Source organism: Lottia gigantea (assembly GCF_000327385.1).
Source record: "Lottia gigantea unplaced genomic scaffold LOTGIsca_4, whole genome shotgun sequence".
Classification (NCBI taxonomy): domain Eukaryota; kingdom Metazoa; phylum Mollusca; class Gastropoda; family Lottiidae; genus Lottia; species Lottia gigantea.
Genome location: NW_008709379.1, coordinates 4,850,275 through 4,875,135, shown reverse-complemented (window position 1 = coordinate 4,875,135; position 24,861 = coordinate 4,850,275). Strand labels below are relative to the sequence as shown.

Genomic DNA, 24,861 nt, shown 5'->3' with positions numbered 1-24,861 from the left:
TCAGTGATGCAGGTAAGAGAGGCTGACATGGAAAAAGATAGCTTGCCAGGCAAGGTAACATACGCCCACTGGCAGCTGTCAGAAATGATAAAACAACATTTAGTGACTAAAGTATGATTTGTCAAAATTTTAATAGTTTGAATTCAATGATATATATATTTACTGACAGTTATTTATGCTGAGAAATTCCACCGAGTTTTTAAAAATCAATATTAACAACCCAAATACATCAAATTATTTCATCAATATTAAAATCAATTGAAAACTGTAGTCTCTAATGGGTTCACAAACAAATTTTGACGCGTTTTTCATAAGTGAAGGGCATTAATTCAAAGGCCGTTCATCGAAATATCATTAAATTCGAACTTGAACAAGATCTCATCCATATAAATGATCACACCAAATTTCATTAATATCAGTTGAAAACTGTAGTTTCTATAGTGTTCACAAACAAATTTTGACACGTTTTTCCTAAGTCAAGGACAATAACTCAAAAACCGTTCATCGAAAGATCATCAAATTCAAACTTGTCCAAGATCTCATCAATGTGAATGATCACACCAAATTTCATTAAAATCAGTTGAAAACTGAAGTCTTTATTGTGTTTACAAACAAATTTTTAAGCGTTTTTCCTAAGTCAAGGGCAATAATTCAAAAACCGTTCATCAAAAGATCGTCAAATTCGAACTTGACCAAGATCTCATCAATATAAATGATCACACCAAATTTCATTAAAATCAGATAAAAACTGTAGTCTCTAATGTGTTCAAAAACAAATTTTGAAGTGTTTTTCCTAAGTTAAGCACAATAACTCAAAAACCGTTCATCGAAAGATCGTCAATTTCGAACTGACCAAGATCTCATCAATATAAATGATGACACTAAATTTCATTAAAATCAGTTGAAAACTGTAGTCTCTATTGTGTTCACAAGAAATGTTGAAGGACCGACGGACCAACGGACAGGGGCGACGGCAATATACGTCCACATTTCCTGGGACAATAAACCCAGGCCCCGTGCGCCCATTAACCCACATGGTGCGGAAACGTAGGACGTAAAACTGCATTCATTTCATTTTGTAATTAGTTGTATGTATGTAATATAAAATATAACGATGACATGCAATGTAAGAATTATAAATAATAGGCCAACAATAGTACGAGAGGGGTACATCAATTTCCCACAAAGAGTGGAAAGACTAAGATGACATGACCTTAAGAACTATCAGCCCATAACATTAAATTACAAAAAACTGAAAAACAGTTTAAAGCACCGCACGAACCCGTAGGGATTTACAAAAGTTTCTCTAGTTCGTTTTATTTTTTATTCTCACGATAACATTCCACAGTTTATCCTTATTACCTTAATTATTTGAATGTTACATAATAATATTGCCTCACACATTTCATCCTTCCCCCAGAATGAAATAGCTTGCCAGGAAAGGTAATACACGTCCACTGACAACTTTGTTCCATTTGACAGAATGACATCCATTACCAGCAAGATCGGACCAAAACTTTAATCTCTAGTCTACAGCAGATTTTGACCTGTTGTAGTCAAATCAGGACACTAAGTCTAACAGCATTAAATCGAAATCGAACATTTAAGTCGGGCAGCTCAATTTCATTTACAGAGAACCGAATGGTTCAATGGCTACAATATTATGACTCGGTTAAACTATTTCAATAAGGAAGTGACTATTTTGCTAGACAAGCCATAAAGGGAGACTAATCTTTATATGAAACTATTTTTCAATAAAATTTGGATTACATCAGACCATTGAACATCAAAATCAAATTGTTTTGGATAGTTACTTCGTGTAATTGATTGTATCCCGTTATGTCCATGTCAAAGCCGCGATATCATATTTTACATTCAGGCCTACTTGTATATATTATATCCGTGTATATTGGTGCCCATCTCTCAGAACCGCTTGTGACTTGACTTGACTTTTACAAAGGTTTAGAGCGCAAATTTGTTGAAAATAAACTTCAGACTTAAGTTTCAATCATACCTTTTATAAAGAACGCGCAAAATTGTAAATTACATTCTTTTAAGGAGGAGTTCCTTGATTTTAGATGTTAAAAGATTGTCGATCTGGAGGCAACAATCACAACAAAAATCATGGAAATTATCTGAACCCCACGGAGAATGGAGCTTGCCCTTTTTTATAACGAGATGGACATCAAGTGATTTGTACTTGCTTTTATTCGTGTATCTATAATAAGCTTACTATTTCACCTCAAATCTATATTGATAGCTAAGTTACCATAATACATCGGACTTAAAATAGATTGACCAAAAATATACTGGATATCATTTAACATGTTCACTTTATCAATAAGAGGGTATTAAAATATAGCCTACATCCTATCCCTGTGTTATCTATTGAATCAGAACTGAAAATAGACTGGGGATAAGGTCATTGTCAGATGAGGTAATAATTTCGAGTTTGAATCACCATACCCTATCATTTTTGACATTTTGCAGGAAGTAATATACAAAATAACGACGCCTCACTTATGTAGAAATTTGTCAAAGGTCTGATTGACCGATGTTCACCAAGCAACAAAAATTAAGATGTTTTTAGTAATCTTGCAACCTTTGTTTCTTTGTCATTAACACCACAGACAGGGCCTACCGACACAACCTATAGATTCCTTGCATATGCACGATTTTTTATGTACCACTAGAGATCACTGAAATGTACAAACAAGCAAAAGCTCTGTTCACCAAACGTTTTGTCTATCACGCAAGGAATTCTGGTATATTCAGTAATTTGCATTATTTGATGCATTTGTAACAGTGTTGATGAATTGTGGTGGTTTCGGGTTGAATTTCAACTGAAAATGATTTTAAGATTTCTTCAGACCACGAAAGAAGGAACCTAAAGGAAAACTATATACCTCAATAATTTTGTCTTTAATCATACTTACTGCTAAACCAAATATGGACATGGCTTTCTTTCTTTAAGGTACCACAAGTACACAAAAACATTCGCCTAAACCTACAAATCTGGCCGTGAATTATGGTAAACATGTTAATTATTATCATATGATGAAATGTTATTGAATCTAATTTATTTATAGAGTCAAAATAATTCCCTTACAGAACTAACATGTAAACACGATAAGCTTCTTGCTGCAGTTCAAAAAGTACAGAATATACGGTCAAAGCGAGAATCTTGAATCGTGAATTGCTGCTGTTTCATACATCGTCTTAAATAGAATAGGGTAGCAAATATGCACATATATAAACAAATATTAATTTCCGAGTCAATCTAATTGCACAGTACAAAAAGACAGTATATATGTATATGTAAATACAACCATACTATAAGACCGTATACATGTATATGTAAATACAACAATGTATATGTAAATACAACCATACTAGACAGTATATATGTATATGTAAATACAACCATACTAGACAGTATATATGTATATGTAAATACAACCATACTAGACAGTATATATGTATATGTATATACAACCATACTAGACAGTATATATGTATATGTAAATACAACAACCATACTACACCGTATATATGTATATATATGTAAATACAACCATACTAGACCGTATAAATGTATATGTAAATACAACCATACTAGACAGTATATATGTATATGTATATACAACCATACTACACCGTATATATGTATATGTAAATACAACCATACTAGACCGTATATATGTATATGTAAATGCAACCATACTAGACAGTATATATGTATATGTAAATACAACAACCATACTACACCGTATATATGTATATATATGTAAATACAACCATACTAGACCGTATAAATGTATATGTAAATACAACCATACTAGACAGTATATATGTATATGTAAATACAACCATACTAGACCGTATATATGTATATGTAAATGCAACCATACTAGACAGTATATATGTATATGTAAATACAACCATACATATTGTAATTACACATACTATTACTACGTAATTTATCTGTACAATACATGTACACTGTATTATGTAAGTACAGTTGACAGTAGGCTTATATTTATTAAAAATTAAACTGTGTACTGTACTGTATATGTAATTACAATTACACTGTATTGTATTGCCCCCCCCCCCCCCCCCCCCCATCCGAAAAAAATCCAACAACCGATGAACTCCATTACTGAAACCATACACCATTGCCCCTAGGCTCTTACTTGCTCCTCCGAACAATCAAGTCAAGTGGCTACGGGCAGATTAGTGGCTACGGGCAGATTACATGTATATTGTTGTCGATTATTTCCATTCCTACTATGATATCGATATGGTCAGAACATTACAAGTGTAAAGAATATCAATGAAACTTGATGCGAGAAGTTAATGTAGGTCTATTATGTTGTAAATAAGCAAGAAGGATTGGCCACCAGGCACCACAATTTAACCTTGACTTTTACAGGGAATCAAACAGGTAAAATCTATCAAGTTGACTCACTTCAAACAACTGTATATCACTATGGTAACCAAGCAGAAGATGAACCGTCGACGGTATTACTAATAATTAGTCACCAATATTATTATGACTAAGAGAATCTCTCCACTGCGATATAACAATAGTTTATGTTTACATACAATAGCAATAGATATTTACCAAGATAAACCTCCACTGCCCTTTGATCTAATTTTTACTTTTCGTGCCCTCACAAAATGCACTAAATATATGTTAGGATAAGTTTATATCACCTTCACACAAGTATTAGGACGTAATAATCTACACCAGAATTTTTTTTCCGATTATCGCGATGAGATCAAGCAAAGTTTTGAGCGCTGCATATCAAAGACAGATCTCAAGAACGCATAAAGGAAACAAGTGCATTTTGTTGGCATAATATTGATGACAACTGGTTATTTTTGAACAGCTTTTGTGACATGCCAGTTACTGCGGAGCAATGAGCGTGAGTACCAAGGATTCCATCAATTATATTTTGCAAAGTTAAGGGTCCTATAATAAATGGCATCAATGATGCTTATATAAACAAAACACTATTGTCATTATCTCGTCCTATTCCTATATCTCACCCTACCAGACGTGAGTCATATGATTTCATCAAGCAATTCTTGATTCACCATTCATTGCAGGACTATATTTTGACTCACCATCTGATTAAGTTATTTTTATACTAAGGAATATAAATTCAAACGGGACAACGTTGATTTTTCAAGGGGCATTCAAGAAGATCCTCTTGCTTTGAGTAGTTACGTCTTCTCCGTTGAGTAGACCTTGGTTGCACCCAATTAAGTCCTAGAGAATAGTGTCCTAGGGTCAGGGTAGGGTTAACCCAAAGCCTAACTAATCTTAATTAGTCCAAAGCAACCACTGGAAGTTCAACTCAGCCATCAAGTCCTTATCAATAGACTAATGATAAACCTGAGATTCGACTTGGGACCTTCTGGCAAACGAAAATAAAACATAAAGAAACAGTCTGTTTATTCCCTATCTGACGTTCACGAGTAAATTTTCTTGTGAAACAGGCACCTTGTTGATAATAATAAAATTTTCATAATGGTAAAATGACAATACCAATAACTTTTTTTTTATCGTGACCGGCAATAATTTGACTATTAGATGATTCATGCAAGAGACCTTGTGATAAGAGCCAGCCCTTCCTTCATGACAGGTGATAAACGTCAATTCTGTCATTTAGTAACATTTATCACTTAATGAATGTTACAAGGCTGCACCCACGTGCATATTTATTAAATGTCCTAAGCATAAAACGAAATTGGCAACTACCTGATAATCCCATCATCGGATAGTAGTGTGACTGAAGCAGCTTTCAACGATACCTTGTCAGCAGAGGTGCTTCTCTCTATCATGTAGATAGGTGTATTTCCAATCGTATCACACTGGGTGAAGGCAATATTTAGTTTACTTTGAGTTAAGATGAAAAGATTACACTTGAGTTACTCTAATCCTGTTTCAATCCGATATTTGACCTCTGTACTTGAGTTAGATTACCCAAGATACTGTAGTTTTCTTTGGATAATCCCCAAATTTCAACTCAATCCTAACTCTGGGATTGAGTTAACCCGAACAAGCAGCCATTTTGTTGGACAAAAGCATTGTTAAATGATGAGTTGACAGGTCATCTCCATCTGTAGGTCAAGTTTTTAGTTAAGATCATCTAGCCTTAATGCCAAGTCAGCCATGCTGTTCGTGCCAGTTTTAAAAGCTGTTGCCCTACAAAGGGGAGAAAACTATGTCAGAAGGCCTGCATCGAGTTAGGAACCTGCCCATAGGCTCTTGCGACTAACTGATGAACAATTTGAAAATATTTCTGATATTTTGTATAATCTTTAGATCACACTTAGATAACCCCAGGGTTACTCTGGGATTATTCAAGAGCTAATCTGACCGTGGAGTTATCTTTGGGTTAAGAGCTCAGGTTAACTCTGAGTTAACTCAACTATAACTCAATCCAACTAAACTGAATATTTGACCTCACCCACTGTCGTAGGAACCAAGCCAACAACAATTCAATCCCTGCACTACCGACAAAATTGATCTGAAAATATTTAGAGAAATGGGGGCTTGGAACGGACAAAGTGAAAGATTGAAACGTGACCAATCTTAAATAATATAGGATAGGACTACTATAGATACATTCCAGAAAACCGAGCGCTTACTAATCATAAAATATGATTGTATTACATAAAACCCTTTGCGATTAGTGACATCATCACACACTTAGTTTTAGTGAATTGCAGGAACAACAGACGTCTAAATGAAATGGTGCAAATTGATGCTATCAGTGTCACCAATAAACAAAAATTAAAAAAAAAAACATTTTACAATCCCTTTAAGTAAACATTATTTATAACATTTGGGTGTTTTATAAAGAAGTCTGGTATTATTTTACTAAACATAATACGATCGACCAATCCTACATATAACCTTCTTGTTAATCTTTCTTTCATCTAAACACAAAAACAGCTGAATGTACTTAAAGGGCCTGGCGACACTTTCTTCCTTGCCTTGTGCAACTATCAACCAATCCCTCCTTTATAACACAAAGGTTTGTAGGGATCAATCACCAAGCGTGAAATTAAAGTAACATGTCCCATAATGTATTCATATATCAAAGGTAAAAAGCGCGTGTGGTCAACATCTTAGTCAATCATTCAGATTCGTAATGCTAAGGTACAAATTTCGAGTTTCTTTTGTATGTCGTCGAAACCTATCAATTTGATAAACTTAGTGAAAAATAAAATCAGCTACCGAACAGCGAATAAAGGGACTCATGTACTACTTTTAATTAACTCCCTTTCATGGTTTAAACGAATATTTTTATTCTGGAAGGATCGTACTAACATCACGCCACATATAGCTTTAACATAATCAAGATAACCCCAGTTGAAACCAATGGTCGGCGCCAGCTTCCCGAGATTTGGGGTCTAAATATCATGGGCAACTGTCGAGATTGAGATTCAAATCCTCCGCTCTGTTCTCCCACTGGTGTCGCCACTGGATGAAACATATATCAAATCGAAAGGCTTCCAATGATGACATTTCGCCCACCAAAGCCGCGGAACGAGATAGACTGCTGTCCGGTGTGTGACTGTCGGGGACAGAACGTGACGAGATAATAAATTTATCCACCTACACCGTATCGCTTGGCTTTATTGCTAATAATATCAGATTACAGAATATATTTATATCGGGTGATGATTGACGCAAGTTTATTTTGCTGTATATTGATTTCATCAACTTACCAATTTAACTTGTAAAACAATCAATTTAAACAAAAAGTTGTGCAAAATGTGGAGGTTGTTCTAGGCGTTATAAAGTGATAAAGTCGTGAAAGATCATTTCCACCTGTATCATACAAATCACATCATTAAACTGTATTGTATGATCCTGGTTTCTTTCATAAATATCAATAAAGGGAGGGAGTAATCATTGTTTATGAAACCTGTTTAATTCCTTCAAAAGTACTTCAAATTGGGCAAGCAAACTTTTTATTGTTTGCATTCACGAGTTTATCAACTGTCCGAAAATTATGATAACTGAAAATTTTGTATTGATAAAGGTGAATGGGAAAAATCTGTGTTTGGATAAATTTTAATTACCTAATCTGTAACGGTTCTTCAGGAGACTGAGATTAGAAAAGACGAAAGGTGCACATGAATTAGAAGGCGCCATTTTCGTCGGAATGCTCTGAATACTCATACTGATTAGCTTATAGCTACATATCATCTTCCGTTTCTGAGATTAACCTCCGAAGAGTGAACCATTACTTTTGACATTCAGTTTGAACTCTGCTTTAAGATTATTTCAAAATAAACCAAGTAAATCAGTGCACATTCTCAATTGCTAGCAACATTCGACGTTTTATCATAGTAAGAACTTTTGTCTTTAGTTTAATTCCTTTTTTTTTGGCAAGCAATGATGGAATTCAGACACAAAATGAAATACTGTTTAACTATCAACCTAAATTTCATTGAACGGTCTATTACACAAGTTATTAAAATTGTGAAATATTTGAATTTCTATTGAATTCAACAAACGACTACATTCATGACTATTGGAACAGCTGTTGTGGGGTTTTGAAATACACGGTGCCTTATCGAGATCAATGGAAACAAGTCGTGGGCAATTTTACTGATAAGTTTATTTGTGTCTGACAGTTAACTAATTAAAAGTTCATTAATGTTCATAATTGGAATTGTCCGATAGAACGGTTTGAATAAAGGTCTATTGATATTTGATCATCATCTCCGCCTTCATTCTATTTCAAGGTGCAACATCATGTGTTCCGCAAAGGTGGGCATGGGGCATACCTTTCCTTACAGACAACTAATTTGACCTCGATTCAAAAGATTAAAGTGTGCATCGATTTCTACAGGGTATAGTTTGAAGTATTTTATCATAATCGTTAAGAACAGTAGGACATTAGGCTATATAATATAATAGTAAAAATATTTTGAAAATCAGAATTATTTTCAATGAAGCTTACAAAACAAAGAACCACTGACAGCGATGGACAAACCAAAACTGATTTTACAATATGAAAAAAAAAAAAACATAAACGACACAATTAGTCGGAAATTCTGATTTTATGAAGCTGACCCTTTAAAAGTAAACCTTTTGAGGAGATCGCTGACCTAAAATTTTACAAAGTTATGAAAAGGATTTCCTTTATGTCAATATTAATGACTTTTGGTTTGACACCAGGCAACCCAACTAAATGACAAGCTGAAATCCGGGAGACCCGGACATGAAGTCACGCTTTAAGGTAGAAAATCGAGAAATGAAATACATTTATTACTTCACTTATATAACTCTCATGGAAAACGAGTGTTTCGTGACATGCCATGGCTTTGCCAAAATGGGTGGGGAGAGGTGTTGGGAGCATTTTCAAAATTTGAATTTTAAACAAAATCTGGCTTCCCTAGAGTTATTTATGATAGAAATATAACTCTATACTTCAATGAAACATTTTGATCCTGTTCATCTATATATAAAGAAAAAAGTCTTTTTAACTCATATAATATTTTTCAAGCTTTTAAAATGCCGTGACAATCAACTTCATAACAAATAAGAGAGAAAAGATTAATAAAAGTAGAATGTTATATGACGTTAAATGATATATATATTCGGGGTAGGCAATAAAACATACATTATGACTCTTTAAATGTAGATTATTGCGAAACACCAGATACAAATTTAATCTGGGAAATCAAAGTAGACCGATATCAGAAAAATTACAAATTAATATCGTTTATAGTCTACAGATTATACGAAATATTTACATATATCCCATGTTTATATCAGACAAATAATTACACAACAATTTATAAAACAGGACTTGTGTGACATACTTGCTGATCACGACCCGTGCTTTAAGGCCAAGGTCAATTACGAGACAAAAACAAAATTTAAAATGTTATTTCATAAACAACACATTCAAAATAAAATTTTCAAATATCTTTAAGATAATAGCCTAAGAAGCCTAACCTTGGATTGCAGAAAGTTCGATGGAATAATAAGAATATTTCTTTAATAATGTCATTTTAGTATTTGTTAGAACTAGAGAGCGTATCATATAGATAAAAAATCAACCGTTGCTAAATATAAGACTACATATCTTATATAATATCATTTTTAGCATGTAATTCAAAAGGAGAAATGTTGTTTTTCAATTGTTAAAATAACTAGCAGAGTGACAGTAGAATAGCAGAAAATAACCCGGCATAAATTATTCTTAAACTTACCCAATCTCTGCTACTATGACATATATAGTACTTTTGCTCATCCATTCAAGTTTTCATTCACAAAACTGTGTCCATATTTTGAAATAATTCAACCTTTTCAACATATTGCACGTGTTAGTCTCGCGCAAGTCAGATCAATTTGGGATTGGCTTACAGCGTACCTGGTGACCTTTTGACATGCGAGGGCGTGGCTAGACGCCATTGTCAAGTCACATTTGCTCAATGACATTTCAACAGAAATGATGCGTAAAGTGGCTGGTCAACGTGACCTACGGTAGTCTTGATTGATCAGAGAAGCAAATGAGTCTAGTGTAAAGTAATTTCGCAGAATGTATGGGATTGGTTTAAGAATGCTCAACTGGAAAATTTCGAATATTATGTTTTTCTCCACGTCAGAGCACTGGGCCTTAGTATCTAACATAGACCTCTATGTGGTGATATAGTCACTCACACATAACGAACGAGATATTATCAATCAAACCGGTATACTAATATATTGATATTTGTAAACATCTTGTTAATAGTCATTATAATATTCATAATACAAACGCACGTTCATCGAGTTACAGATATTAACCTAGCCTACTCCACCAAACGGACCTTCGCCTGTAACATGATTTAAATAACTTAAGAAGTATAACCTGTATCGCCATTTTTTCAGTCGCAACTTTTTTTTCAATCGTCTGCAAGTCAGAGATGGCACTACACATAGGAATAGGCCAAACCACTAGATATGACCACACACAAAATCCCTGAGTAACCCTAAAAGAACATACCTTCCAGTCGAATCTACTGACCATTTCCGTTGGTACACGACATATCCAAGTGCAATAAGGGCGCGATAACTAGGTGACATCATAATTAAATATTCCAGATCCAACCAATGCGACATCCATAAGATAAGCAGTGTGAATTTACTTTAAGAGAGTATTACAAACATTATACAACCATCCCAAATGACGCATATCACTCGAATTTACTAGAATATACGGTCTATTTAAACTATCATCTGCTTTATAACCATAATTACACGGTCAAAAAAAAAAAGAAGCCAATATAACTTTAATCGGTCATGCCCTCCTACTCAAATATGTTACAAAATGTATTATAAATGGTTGAAAATATTAATTACTTTCATGGCATGTCGACATATCTAAAGCGATTAGACGATATATCAAATAACTGGGTGGGCACGGCAAAATCTGTGAAATCTCAACTACGAAGAAAATTTTATAGTTGTAATTTACGTGGATCATTAGGCCTACATAATATTAGTTTTAGTAAGAATACACAATAGTAAAAATTGGTGGATTAGTTTAAAGGCAGTTTGTATGGAATATCAAAAAAGAACGCCCCGGATTTAAAAAGTTGTCAAAATATAGACATATAATTATAGGCCTACCTTCATACTATTATCTATAACAACGTCTCTGTTATGTAAAAAAAAAATGACAATGACACAACAATTACTTTCGAGTATATCAATATAAACAATGATAAACAATAATAGAAATGGTACCATAGGCCCCACGTGGTATACGGTACTAACACGAGGAACCTCGTGATTGACTATGACCAATGTCTATTTTTAGTTCAAGCTTTATGAATGAGTTTGTGTAGTCTTTATCTACCAGACGAATATTGACTGTAGGCGGGTCATTACAGATTCGGTCAAAAAGACTTTTATAGCGCGGGAGTGAGTGGGCTAGACAAGATAATGGTCATCATAACGAATGTGATTGTGAATCTGGAACAAGGCTAATCACTGACAAATAATAGAGAAATCTAAAAATTTGGTTACTGCTTTTAAAAGAGAAAAAATCGAAGTAATTTGCTTGTCCATTATAAACTCTCTAACACTTGCATTTTATGTGTCTAAGATATCTTTGTATTATTTGTTAGCATTGTATAATTTCAGTCTTTCTAAAAATTTACATTGTTTTAATTTCTCTTTGCACGAAGCAAAGTCCATCTTGTTCCAATTTAATCTTTACTACTCAAATTGATAAAAATGAAAAGAAAAGAAGTAAGCATCTCTTCTTGTGGACTTGGTCAGTGCTTCTATAGGACAGTATCTTCTATAACACCCAACACTAATGACAAAGTCGTTGCGATGAAATACGTGTCTCTAAAATCTTCAAAATTACGAAAGGATGGAAGGGCACCTCTGTTACTTATTAAAGCATACCTCTGTTATAACTATGAAATGCAATTTGTTAGTGTCTCTAAAATCTTCAAAATTACGAAATTGATGGAGAAAACGGACGTTCATATCTGTTAATTTTCGGGGAAAAAGCCAGGAAAATCTTCACAAGGTCAAGTGTTACATGCAATGACCCACATAGCCCATTTGGGATCGTATTCTTCAGGTATAATGATATATTTCCATTTTTTCCCACCTGATAGGCAGAAAAAGTATCAAAAGTAGCAATCATTGTATATAATGTAATACTGGTCTTTTAACAGTTTTACCAGTCTGACTGAATTCTACACCACGGGAAGTAACTCAATTATATTAATTTTTTTTCATCAAACAACAAATAATTATGATCACGTTTTTATAGACATATCTCACTGTAGAAATGATTTCATTTCAACCGATGTACATCATGCTTCACACTGTGTGCTAAAAAAAAACCCAATCAAATTATGTTGGAGAAGATTTGTACATTCCTTCTGTGAAGTTTAACTAATGCAATCTATTACTGTTGTAGCCTATAGGCCAGAATTTCACAATTTCGCTACATTTAGACATCTTCTCAGAGTTGTGCAAGAATATTGGCTGTCTCTGGCTGTCTTAAAAACAAAAACCATAAAAACTTAGTAAGTACTTGCGCAAGGTTGGAAAATTTTTAACATTCTTTGCAGAAATATTTAGGCTAAGTCGAATAAGTTACACAAACTAAAATAGTTTACATACGGTGACTCATTGTTCTCTTATGAGCTGCGATTTAAATTCCTATATATTGAAATGTTTCTACTCACTGCGTTAATTACCAATCCAAGTTCAACGAATAACACTAGTGTATAGAGCCCAATTAGGCTATTTGTCATTTATCATGCAGGCTATCCAACAAGGATATCATCTGTTGCAAGGTCGTGTCACACTATTTCATCAGAAAAGACATATCTCCAGATCCTTCTTCCTCGAATAACCAACGCAAATGGAAATTGGTATTTACATCAAACTATTATTAGAAATTACGAAATCTGGCGAAATTGAAAAGCATGGAAACTTTGTAAACTTTGAAGGCCTCTGTTGTGATGATACAAGATTGAGGAAGCCTGTTTTTATAGAGATTTTGAAGAAGCTCAGGGTCAACCTGATCCCCGACTAATTCTGACAAATAAGTCGTTTAATTAATGAATCTACGCATTTTGGAAGACCATGTATTTTTGGTACTTGAGTCAGAAGATGACAGAACCTTATTGATTTATACATAGTTATTTCCCTTTAATCTCTGAGCTTAAGTTCGTTTTGACCTAGACCACATTTAACTTTTCCGTCACGAATGTCAGAAACACAAGAGTCATACTTGATCATAAACAGAAGATAGCACATAACTTTTATACAATTTTGAAAATGGACAACCTTGCTGTTAGTTAACTATAAATATATCCCCGTATACGTCTTTAGAATACCGAACAATTGAAATGATTTACTGGATCATATCACTTTGTCTAATAGTAGGCAACGTAAAGGTTCAACTAACGGGGTCCAAGGCTTTGCACTATGTATATACACTAAAGTCCCATGTATGTGAAGTAGTAAAATCATGTGTTCCAAATTATGGAATTGGCTACATAACACCATGCCCTTCCTTAAAGTAACTGGAAAATAAAATAAAGGAATTTTACTTCCTAGGCTATTTTTCTGCTCCAGGCTGTGCAATTGAAATGATGTAGTAGACCTATACGTCCTACTTCTCCACCTGGTTAGGCTAATAGAGACGATAGGGCCTTAGCAGTATATGCAGTGCAGAAAATCATCTCCCCAATTAAGGTTGGTGTTCTAAATTGTTTATAAAGTTCATCTAATAACTATAGATACTTATTTGTAGATTATACATGCAAGACTATGTGTTTTTCTTTACAGTATTATTATTAATACATTAGTACTACCAGTTAATACTGTGCAGGAGAGCATTCACTATAAACATCTATAGTCACTATAGGTACTAATTTCTTGATTATACATGTAAGACTAAGACTATGTAATTTGAAACGATTATTATTGCAAATATCGTTTTTATTTGTAGTCTGATTTCATTACTGCTTTCATAAAACAGAGTTGCCTCCCTTCGGTCGTTTCTCAAAGTAAATAATCAAGATGGCGACAAGCATGATACAACAAAATATGGAACCAGCTTTTATGTCGAATTTAACCCCATTTTGGTTAAAAACAGAGCTAACAACTGGTGTAAGTAAATAATTTTAGCAGGTTAGATTCGTCACGTCTCTTATGGTATGATTTGCGTTCACCGCTTATATTTGAAGTGAAATAAGTGGCTGAAGAAAGAATTTGCATTTACTTTTATTTTTACTTACAACATGCATTGTCAGTGACATGTTTTATAATATCCTAGAGAGGACAGAGAGTTGAATTGATACTGAATAGGATATTTTTTGATTATCATGTTTTATTTACTTTTTATTGGTAGACAACTATTGCTGCAGTAGAGTTTGACGGTGGTGTGGTAATAGGTGCTGATTCAAGAACAACTTCAGGGTTTGTAATAGCTAATTTGATTTGTAAATGGTGAAAAATGGCATCAAAATAATATTTTTCCATATTTCTTAGAATTTTTTTTTATCTGTTCCAGAAAGTCTTTTTCTGCATGATGCATAATAATTTGCATCTTGCAACAACTACTGTATACGTTAAATTAAAATATAAAGGTCATTTTTGTTTTGTTTTCAGAGCTTACATAGCCAACAGAGTGACAGATAAATTGACGAAAGTAACAGATAAGATATATTGCTGTAGGTCAGGTTCTGCAGCTGATACCCAGGCTGTAGCAGATATTGTTAAATATCAACTGAATTTCTATGAGTAAGTATTGATGAGTGTATAAATCCTGAGAAAAAAATGTAAAATAAACAGTGGCTGTCAGTTTATTCTGAGTTTTATTAAATAGTAATTTCTATGATTAAGAATAGTTGAGTAAAGATATTTGTATGCATCCTGGAACAATACATAGCTTCAGCATGCGCAGTCAGCTTTATTCTAATGTACCGGTACCTAGTATATAAGATAGTATTACAAACCAGTCCAAGCAATTATCCATTATTAGTGGATTACTGGCTTCATGACTCAATTGTTCTATATCTTTTGATCAGCCTTGTTAGTCTTCTCACTGAAAATCACAAGAAGTGCTCAGTAAAAAAAATTAAAAGAGTTTTTTTTTTTATAGTATTCTATTACTGATTAATTTGTTTTTTGCAACAATATATTTTTATATTTTAGGATGGAAATGGGTGAGGAGCCATTGGTTCACACAGCAGCTCATACCTTCAGAGAATTATGTTATGATCATAGAGATAATATATCAGCCGGTATTATTGTGGCAGGATGGGATAAGAAGGAGGGAGGACAGGTATATCATTTGCTTTTTTAAAATAGCTTATACAAGTGGATAGCATAGCTGATTAGGAAATTATTTGGCTTTCAGCTTGATAGGGTTTGTACACAAAACCTCATCACTTAACAAAATAAACGATGTTTCACTTGAGAGACAACAGAAAAGATTAAAAGTTCATGTTCAAGTAGCTATTGCCTCTTGTTGTTCAATATGGTTTGAGCACACAACCTCTACTACTTTGAAGTGTATTAATTATTTACTATTTTGCTCTTGAGAGACAGATAACACTAAAGAATCCAATTGGTTTATATTACAGTATAATATTTTGATTTTCCTTCAGGTTTTTGCTGTACCATTAGGTGGTATGGTTGTAAGACAACCGTTTGCTATTGGAGGGTCTGGTAGTACCTATCTATATGGTTATGTTGATTCTCAATTCAAACCAAAAATGTCTAAAGAGGAATGTTTACCGTTTGTTGCTAATGGTAAGTAATAAAGAGTTCAATTGAAATATGAAGAATGTAAAATGAATTGATTCTGAATTTTGTTTTATATTTTCACAGTGGATTTAGCTGACAAATTTACATTGCATATTTTGAATAACATCATAATCTAAAACAGAGGTAAAAGTGAATGTTATGATTTTGCAATGTTAACGAAAATGAGAATAAGTTTTGACTAAATTCTGCTGTTTTGTGTAGAATACAAGAATTGTGTCATGCACTATGTTCCATACATGTGTAATTTTACTGATGTTGTCTGTATGTATGTTCTAATTTTGTAAAATATATATATTTCAGCTCTATCATTAGCTATCAATAGAGATGGCTCTAGTGGAGGTATAATAAGATTAGCAGCTATAACAAAAGATGGTGTAGAGAGAATTACATTGACAGGAAATCAACTACCTAAATTCTATGAAGATCATTGAATTGTTTATTTAAATGTAAATTGTTAAATCATTTTGTCATCATGCTAGATCTTGTGTATTATATTAAAATTTCCACACCATAATCGCTTTGTTTTATACCTGATTTACTCTGCCAGAATCTCATTAGAATTGGAATTTAAATCAAATGAAAACTGTAGGGGGAGAGTGGGCGAAATATCTGAGATTGCCTGAATTTCTAACATAGTTATGAGGTCTTTTGCCTGAAAAACATGCGACAGGGGACGACTGCCTTCCCTCTGGCTCCTCCACTGCCACCAATCAACCAACCTCATCTAATCACAAAACAGTTCAGTTGGCAGCCATTCTGAATTCCATTTAAATGATACAAGTGGTTCCCTAGCAAGATACGCCCAATTTCCTGATACATTTTCAGTATATCAAGGACGGTCACCAGTCTTTGTCAAATCATACCAAAAATCTCATTTGTGCAAGATATAGTTGATTTAATCAAACACTCAATATTCAATAAAATTCTGACATAAACTATTAACAAGCCAACAAATTTTGATGCGTTTTGAGTCAAGGGAAATAACTCAAATTCCGTTCATCGAAAGATCATCAAATTTGAACTTGTCCAAGAATTCATTAATATAAATGAACACACCAAATTTCATTAAAATCAGATAACAAGCCAATTGTGGACGGACTGAGGTGACGACAATATACGACCACATTATATGTGGGCGTATAAAAACCGTCCAACTAAAAATAAAGAATATCTTGTCCAAAGTCTCATCAATATATAAATGATCACACCAAATTTCATTCGAATCAGATGACAACTGTAGTCTCTATTGCGTTCACAAGCCAATTTCAATTCGTTTGGGCTAAGTCAAGGGCAATAACTCAAAAACCGTTCATCCAAAAATTGTGTATATCAAACTTGTCCAAGATCTCATCAATATAAATGATCATACCAAATTTCATTCGAATCAGATGAAAACTGTAGTTTCTATTGCGTTCACAAGCCAATTTCAATTTGATTAGGCTAAGTCAAGGGCAATAACTCAAAAACCGTTCATCGAAAAATCATGAATATCGAACTTGTCCAAGATCTCATCAATATAAATGATCACACCAAATTTCATGCAAATCAGATGAAAACTGTAGTCTCTATTGCGTTCACAAGCCAATTTTGATGCATTTTGGCTATGTTAAGGGCAATAACTCAGAAACCATTCATCACAAAATCATGAATATCGAACTTGTCCAAGATCTCATCAATATAAATGATCACACTAAATTTCATTCAAATCAGATGAATACTGTAGTCTCTATCGCGTTCACAAGCCAATTTTGACCCGTTTTGGCTTAGTTAAGGGCAATAACTCAGAAACCATTCATCACAAAATCATGAATATCGAACTTGTCCAATATCTCATCAATATAAATGATCACACCAAATTTCATTATAATCAGATGAAAACGGTAGTCTATCTCGTTCACAAGCCAATTGTGGACAGACGGACCGATGGACCGACATGAGTGACGACAATATACGTCCACATTATAATGTGGGCGTATAAAAAACAAATTCCATTGCTGTTTTGAATTGTAAGTTTATTTCTAATAGCTGGGACTTGCACAACAAGAAAACATTTTATTTTCTTTTAATTCTGTTTGAGCCATGTGAGTGGTACACAAAAAGGTATTGGACTAATGATCAAAGGCTATCATCTGAGCAAAGCAAATAGTTTTTTTTAATTTTTTCAATATTTAAAAAAAAAAGTTGTAATATCAGCCTCAAACTGGTACTGTTAGTCTCGGAAGGTCTTTGCGTTGATAAAAATATAAATTTTTGTAATTTTACATTGAAGAGGAAACACATTTTCCTCTTAGCAATTCTAAACCAAAAAGGTCCTATATTTTGACTGAAAATTCTTCTCTGTAAAAACAAATTTTGAAAACATAATCTGTGCTCATGCTTATATTTATACTAGCAGTACTATTTTGAGGCTACTATTTCAATTCTCATAAAAATAATGGAAAAACTTTTCACTTTGCTCAGACAATACTTACAATAAAAACAGCAAAACTAATATGTTATTAAATGCTGATTTGTTCACTTAATGCAACAAACAACCTTAAATACTTGTGATAGATTTGAATAATCCATGAAAATTAATCATAGACTTAGCTATTTTGATAAAATTATACCCCTAAAATTACCACCTTAACAAGCAGAGCAAAAATTATGCAACAATTATTGTATGGCCATATTGATTCCAAAATATTACATAAATAAATTTGTAATTGTTTTAATTTGAGTTACGAATATTGCACTCTAAATGAAAACTACATTGTATTAGAATTAGTCTCAAAGAGCTACTTTGATATGGACGGAAAAATAAGCAAAGGCAAATAACAAATTAATATGAATAATCCAGAATAGACTGAAGGACGGTTTCAAAGAATTTGGTTTTGAGTCTTGTAAAATAATTATACATGTACATACAATTAAGGCTTCTTGTTGGTTCAGAACAATCCTTATAAAGTTACATTCAACAGTAAAATATCAATGAGATCGATTGGTATTCAGAATCTCCAGAATCAGAATTGACATAAACTAATGTATATTTTACAACAAGTAATGAATATAGTCTTTGAATGGCATTTAGCAATTGTGAGTACGATATATAGACACAGCCTGAGGACGACGTGGGAAACACGTCGAAACGTTGCATAAAACTTTAACCAGTGATTGTTGTTCCATAAAGCTGTGTCTATATAAAGTAATGAATATGTTCAAGTTCAATTCATACTGCTATTAGTCTACAATAAATTCCTATTATAATAATTTTGCACATGACAAATTATTTTACGGCAAAATCAAGTGGTCTTAAAGACCTTAAGTACCTTTAAAACCAATCTTTGTTATGTTAACAGCAATATAAACTGCATTTAACAGTTAAATGATGATTTTAAAGGACCAAATTTTTCTTGTTAAAAACCAAAGTAAAATATATATTTAAACAATTGGTCCGTAGACTGAAAATATGAATATTAAAAATTGTCCTTGAAGTAAGACATTCAAGTGATCTTTTCTTAAATTAGAACTCAAACTCTAACAAAAATGGTGACAAAGCAATAAAACTGCCCTAAAAACAATTTTTTTAAACTGGTTTTATTTTGAGTGTTTACTTGTATATTATGAGTGTTTATGTACAAAAGATGATTACTAAATTAGTTTATATATATATACAGGTACATGAGGTGAACACAAATAGAAAAATGTCAGTGCAATTATATACTACATATAGTGCTGCTAAAATCAACCAGATTTTAAAAAGTAATATTCATACTTACTAATTTAAAAAACAAAACAAGTACACAAAGAAACTGGTGTTTTTATATTGGTTTGAAAACATTGAAGAATATCAAAATTTAGTGAATATAGTTGACTATTGTCCAGCAACAATTTTCAAACGTAAAAACTTTTAAATAAATTACAGATGAAGCAATTTGTTTTCATGAAAAAATTAACCATTCAATAGAACAGTTAAAAAGTGCTGCTGTGCTTAAATATGTTTTATAAGATTAAGCTCCAAGTCAACTGGATTAAAATTTAAAGTATATATCTAATTTTAAACATAAAATGTAAAATCTGATATATTTCTATGTCTCCATTTCAATCATTATACAAAAGCAGATGTTTGATTCCAGATCTAAAAACTTGCCAACAGATAACAATAAATAAATATAATAAATACTCTGTTAAAACTATTTACAGATAAAAAGAACAGAAAGGATGATAATGGCACAGTTAATTTACTATATACAAAAACATAGGACTGTTAAACAGTTCAAAATGCATTTCCTATTTCCAATTGAATTCAATTCTTGTTGATCATATTTAGCTAGGACATGGCAAGATATTACCAGTACAAATATATTATATTTATTCTGAATTAACTCAAAAATCGTCAAAACTGGGATACTACTAAAATCTTCAAACATGAAATCAACAATATAATGAAACAGAACAACCATATGTTCATGTGAATATAGTAAAATTCACTGAATATGGTAAATAAAGTTTCATTTATGCATTCATGAATAATTTTTATAGAACAGCAGTAATTTTCATTTAATAGCACCCTCTAGAACTCTTTTCAATGATACTTTTTCAAAATAATATCATACTGAAAATAGACAATATTGTCCAGCACTAGCTGTCTCTCTTCAATATAGATTGAATTCCATGGTAATATACATTACCTTTAGAAATGAAAACATTTTATGACATTAATGCAATTCTTTACCAACGCATGTTCTATAAAGCAGATCTAGGGTTATAAAACACGCTCTCAAAATTCAAACACAGTGCGAAAGGGTAATATTGAACTAATAATATCATTGTTGACAAGCTAAGATAATCCTATATCAAATATAAAATATAAACTATCTCAGAGTGAATTTTATACTAAAATATTCTGTTGAGGTCACAAAAGGAATTGGACGGAACACATAGTTATATATTATATACAGAATGAAATATACACTCCTATATTTAGTATAATAAATAGACCTTCTCTACACTGGGACAATTTTCAAGCAGTTTTAAAGACAATAACAAAAAAGAAACAATCAACACCCTTGATTTCTTTAATGGACTTCTGCAGATGACTTCTTCAAGTCAAGGGTTGCTCAGTAGACCATTTCCTGCTATCTGAACAGGAGATTATCCATCTAAATAAAACAATCCAATATAAAAATAGGTTTGACTGACATAACTTAAGCATGACTTAATATAAACTAACATCCAAACCTCTTCTCCATCTCAAGACAAAGGTAATTTTTTGCAGGTTAAACCAATATTAAAAACACAGAAAGGTCTTATATGAATGTTGTGTACTGCACAAGTGACCAAACGTTACAATCCAAGCAGCAGATATTGTCAAACCATGGCATAGGATGAATGATAATCTACAAATGGTGGACGTCATAAATAACTGGACAGTGAAAATGGTAACAGTTTGTTCGGTCCATTATCTTGATAATGAATATGAATAAAATGATCTTATTTTATCAAAATGCATTTTCTAGAAAAATTTTGCAGTTGGAATGTTGATGTTTGAAGCAAAATCAAACCAATATTAATAAGAGGTAAACAAATACTCAACAAACAAATCAAAGTAATAAATTAAAAATATCATCACATAACAAACAATAAAATGGAATGGTTTTATATATAATTGGAGGGAATTTCAATATGGAATAAATACTCATTCTTTAACCTATCTTTGCAACTGGTTTCGAGTAAGTTTGCATATGAAAGAATTCAGCATTAAGAAAATAGAAGATATATGTTCTGTACATATTTTGAAACTTCAGTTAATTTCAAACCATAGAAGATGCTATGTAAAGTGTTTAGTGGTTATTGTTTAATTTTATATTAAAATATCCTGTTAAACTCAGAATACCGCACACAGCACTCCAAATATATCATGAAATGTTATAGTCATAATAACTTTTGAAGGGATTGAAAAAAGGCATTTATAAATTCATTTTGGACCAATCTGAGATGTTTGATATTAGATCTACAAATAATATCTTCAGCACAGATCAGATTGATTGCACTAAAGTGCCATCTAAATTCTCAAAATGCATCATTCTAAACTTGGAACAAATTTACACAAGTTTCATGGTTTTGTTGATGTGGAATTGAAGGTCTAATATATTTATGTCTACCTCCAGAGATGAATTTCTGATATTATTTCACACACAAAATGAAAGAAAACCTTATAGCAATCAAATTGAAAAAGTTGTCAATACGCAATTAATAATGTGTCCATCAAAATTTTTACCTTCAAATCTTTGTCATCAATGTGAACATAACAAATATTTTGGTTATTGAATGAAGTTTTTTTATTACTGGACACCTTTGTAAACCATATATTACTGGTCAAATAAATTTTAATCTTATCAATCATATGCTACAATCTAAGTTCTAAATTGGAAGGATAAAGTTCTATGTGACTCCGGCATATATCTTAAACAATCATAATGTAAATCTTCTCCTTTTTAGCAACAAAACCTTCATATCAAATCAGATCATTACAAAGATAATTTGAAGTTAGTATGTAAAATAATAGTAGCATAGATCACCATTTTGAGCCTATTCAAAATTAATTTGATTTAAATAGTAGGTCTTTAAGATTGCAATAGTCTTGGACAATAAGTTCATGAATATGCCTTATATATAATGAATTTTGATTATTATATTACTAATCTAGAATGAAATTGTATTGTGATAATGATGAAAACTATAATAATTTATCCCAATTAAAGTCATCATCTTCTATTTCCTCACCATGATGATAATGTGTGGTAGCTCCAGCAGCAGCCGATACAGCAGTACTTACAGACGAATAACTATCAGATTCACTCTAAAATACAATACATACAACAAATATATACATCCGTTCCTTGCCATAAATATATATATAAAGATGTCCAAAAAATACAGCCAAGTCAATAGCCCTGATACATTGTTAAAGTTGTTTCTGGGCATCAAGATATTAGACCTGATTGAAGTTATAATTGGCCAGTTGTAAATTTAATAGGAATAGACAGCACATATTTAAAACTATCCAGTCTTAAACTATAAAGTCTTTACAGAATTAAACTATGACAGGGACCAAATTGTTTCGGAACCAAAAGACAAATCATCAGTATAAAAACCACAAAACAATTACTGGGTAAGTACACTTATTGTAATGAAGATAGTATAGTCGAGCAAAGACATTTCTGCTCATTCAAAACATAAACCTAAGTAGTCCCATTTTTTTTCAGGCAGAATAAATAGTAAAAAGAAACCATATAGACTAAACCTACATTTTATTGATAACTACTGATGGACTGCTGTTGTTTACATTTTTGGATGAGAAGAATATAATATCAGGAGTGAGTAGACTAATTTACTGTAGAGTTATATTACCTGAGAATGAGGACTGACAGCTGTTAATGTAGTATGATCACCGACACCAAGAGGACCTTGTAAGGAACCAGAACTGTTACAGAAATTACTACCTGCACCTAAATTATCAAGTTTAAAAAAACTAAAATTTCATGCATTCTTTTATCATCAACAAAAGATAAAAACAGGTCACATAAAAAGTACCTATCTATTTCATGCAATATAAGCCTATTCATTGAGCCACTGCCTGAAATTCATGCAAAAGTACACATTCAAACACTGCAATTTTATTGTAGAATTTTGAATTAAATTGCAGTTGCAGATTCTTTGCAATATAGGTCTCAGGTTTCTCTAGATCAATCAAGTTTATTCTGATCTGACAAAAAAATCATGTTTCACTTGAAATCGTGATCTATGACCCACAACTGAGAACTAAGATCTGAATAGGGATCAAGTTTCCTCTAGAAAAGGATTAAAACTGTAAACCACCATTTTTTATGAAGCTTATTTTCAAAGCTCAATTTTGGGAGTTTTTCAACAAAGATCAAGAAATGTGTAAGTTTAAATCAAGATCAGATCATAAGCAATATTCTGTATTTTTATATGGGGGGGACAGGGGTGACAACATTCAGCCATATTATAATATGAGCATATGAAAAGGAAAGCTGACATTAAATCTACTTGTTAACATTAACATGCATAAGATCTATATATTTTCAAGGGATTTGCTGAAAAATCCGAACTCAAAATAATCATATACAGATTCTCTTACAATTGATTGGCTGAACATAACATAATATTGCAACTGTATCAGCACATCAAATTATTTCCTTTCAGACATAGTCTACTCATAAACTATCAGACCTAAGCATTCGATACATCATGCAATTTTCAGTTATTTCTTTTCTCAAATTGGATAGATCATGTTTAAGAATACCCACATAGAGAGCTATTACAGATTCCTTTATCCCAGACAAAGATACATCTAAAATAATCATTGAGCAAAGATAACGGGTAACATTCAACATAATGTAGAATTAAAGGGGATTAAAATCCTAATTAAAAAGCCATGCAAAATGGATGACACCTTCATTATGTAGCCTTAACCCGGAGTTATAAAAATCCTTTACCCTTATAAATCTATAGATTTTTTTTTATCA

General features: G+C 32.4%; 1 protein-coding gene across 1 annotated transcript; it reads left to right on the top strand.

Annotated features, from left to right (window-relative positions):
• Nucleotides 1-9,348: 9,348 nt before the first annotated feature.
• LOTGIDRAFT_153858 (hypothetical protein) lies at nt 9,349-16,761 on the top strand (the record flags this gene model as incomplete). The annotated part of the gene is made up of 6 exons (XM_009059860.1): nt 9,349-9,366; nt 14,910-14,977; nt 15,170-15,301; nt 15,716-15,845; nt 16,171-16,315; nt 16,631-16,761. The coding sequence occupies 6 exons, from the start codon at nt 9,349-9,351 to the stop codon at nt 16,759-16,761; spliced, it is 624 nt and encodes a 207-aa protein (XP_009058108.1).
• Nucleotides 16,762-24,861: the final 8,100 nt, after the last annotated feature.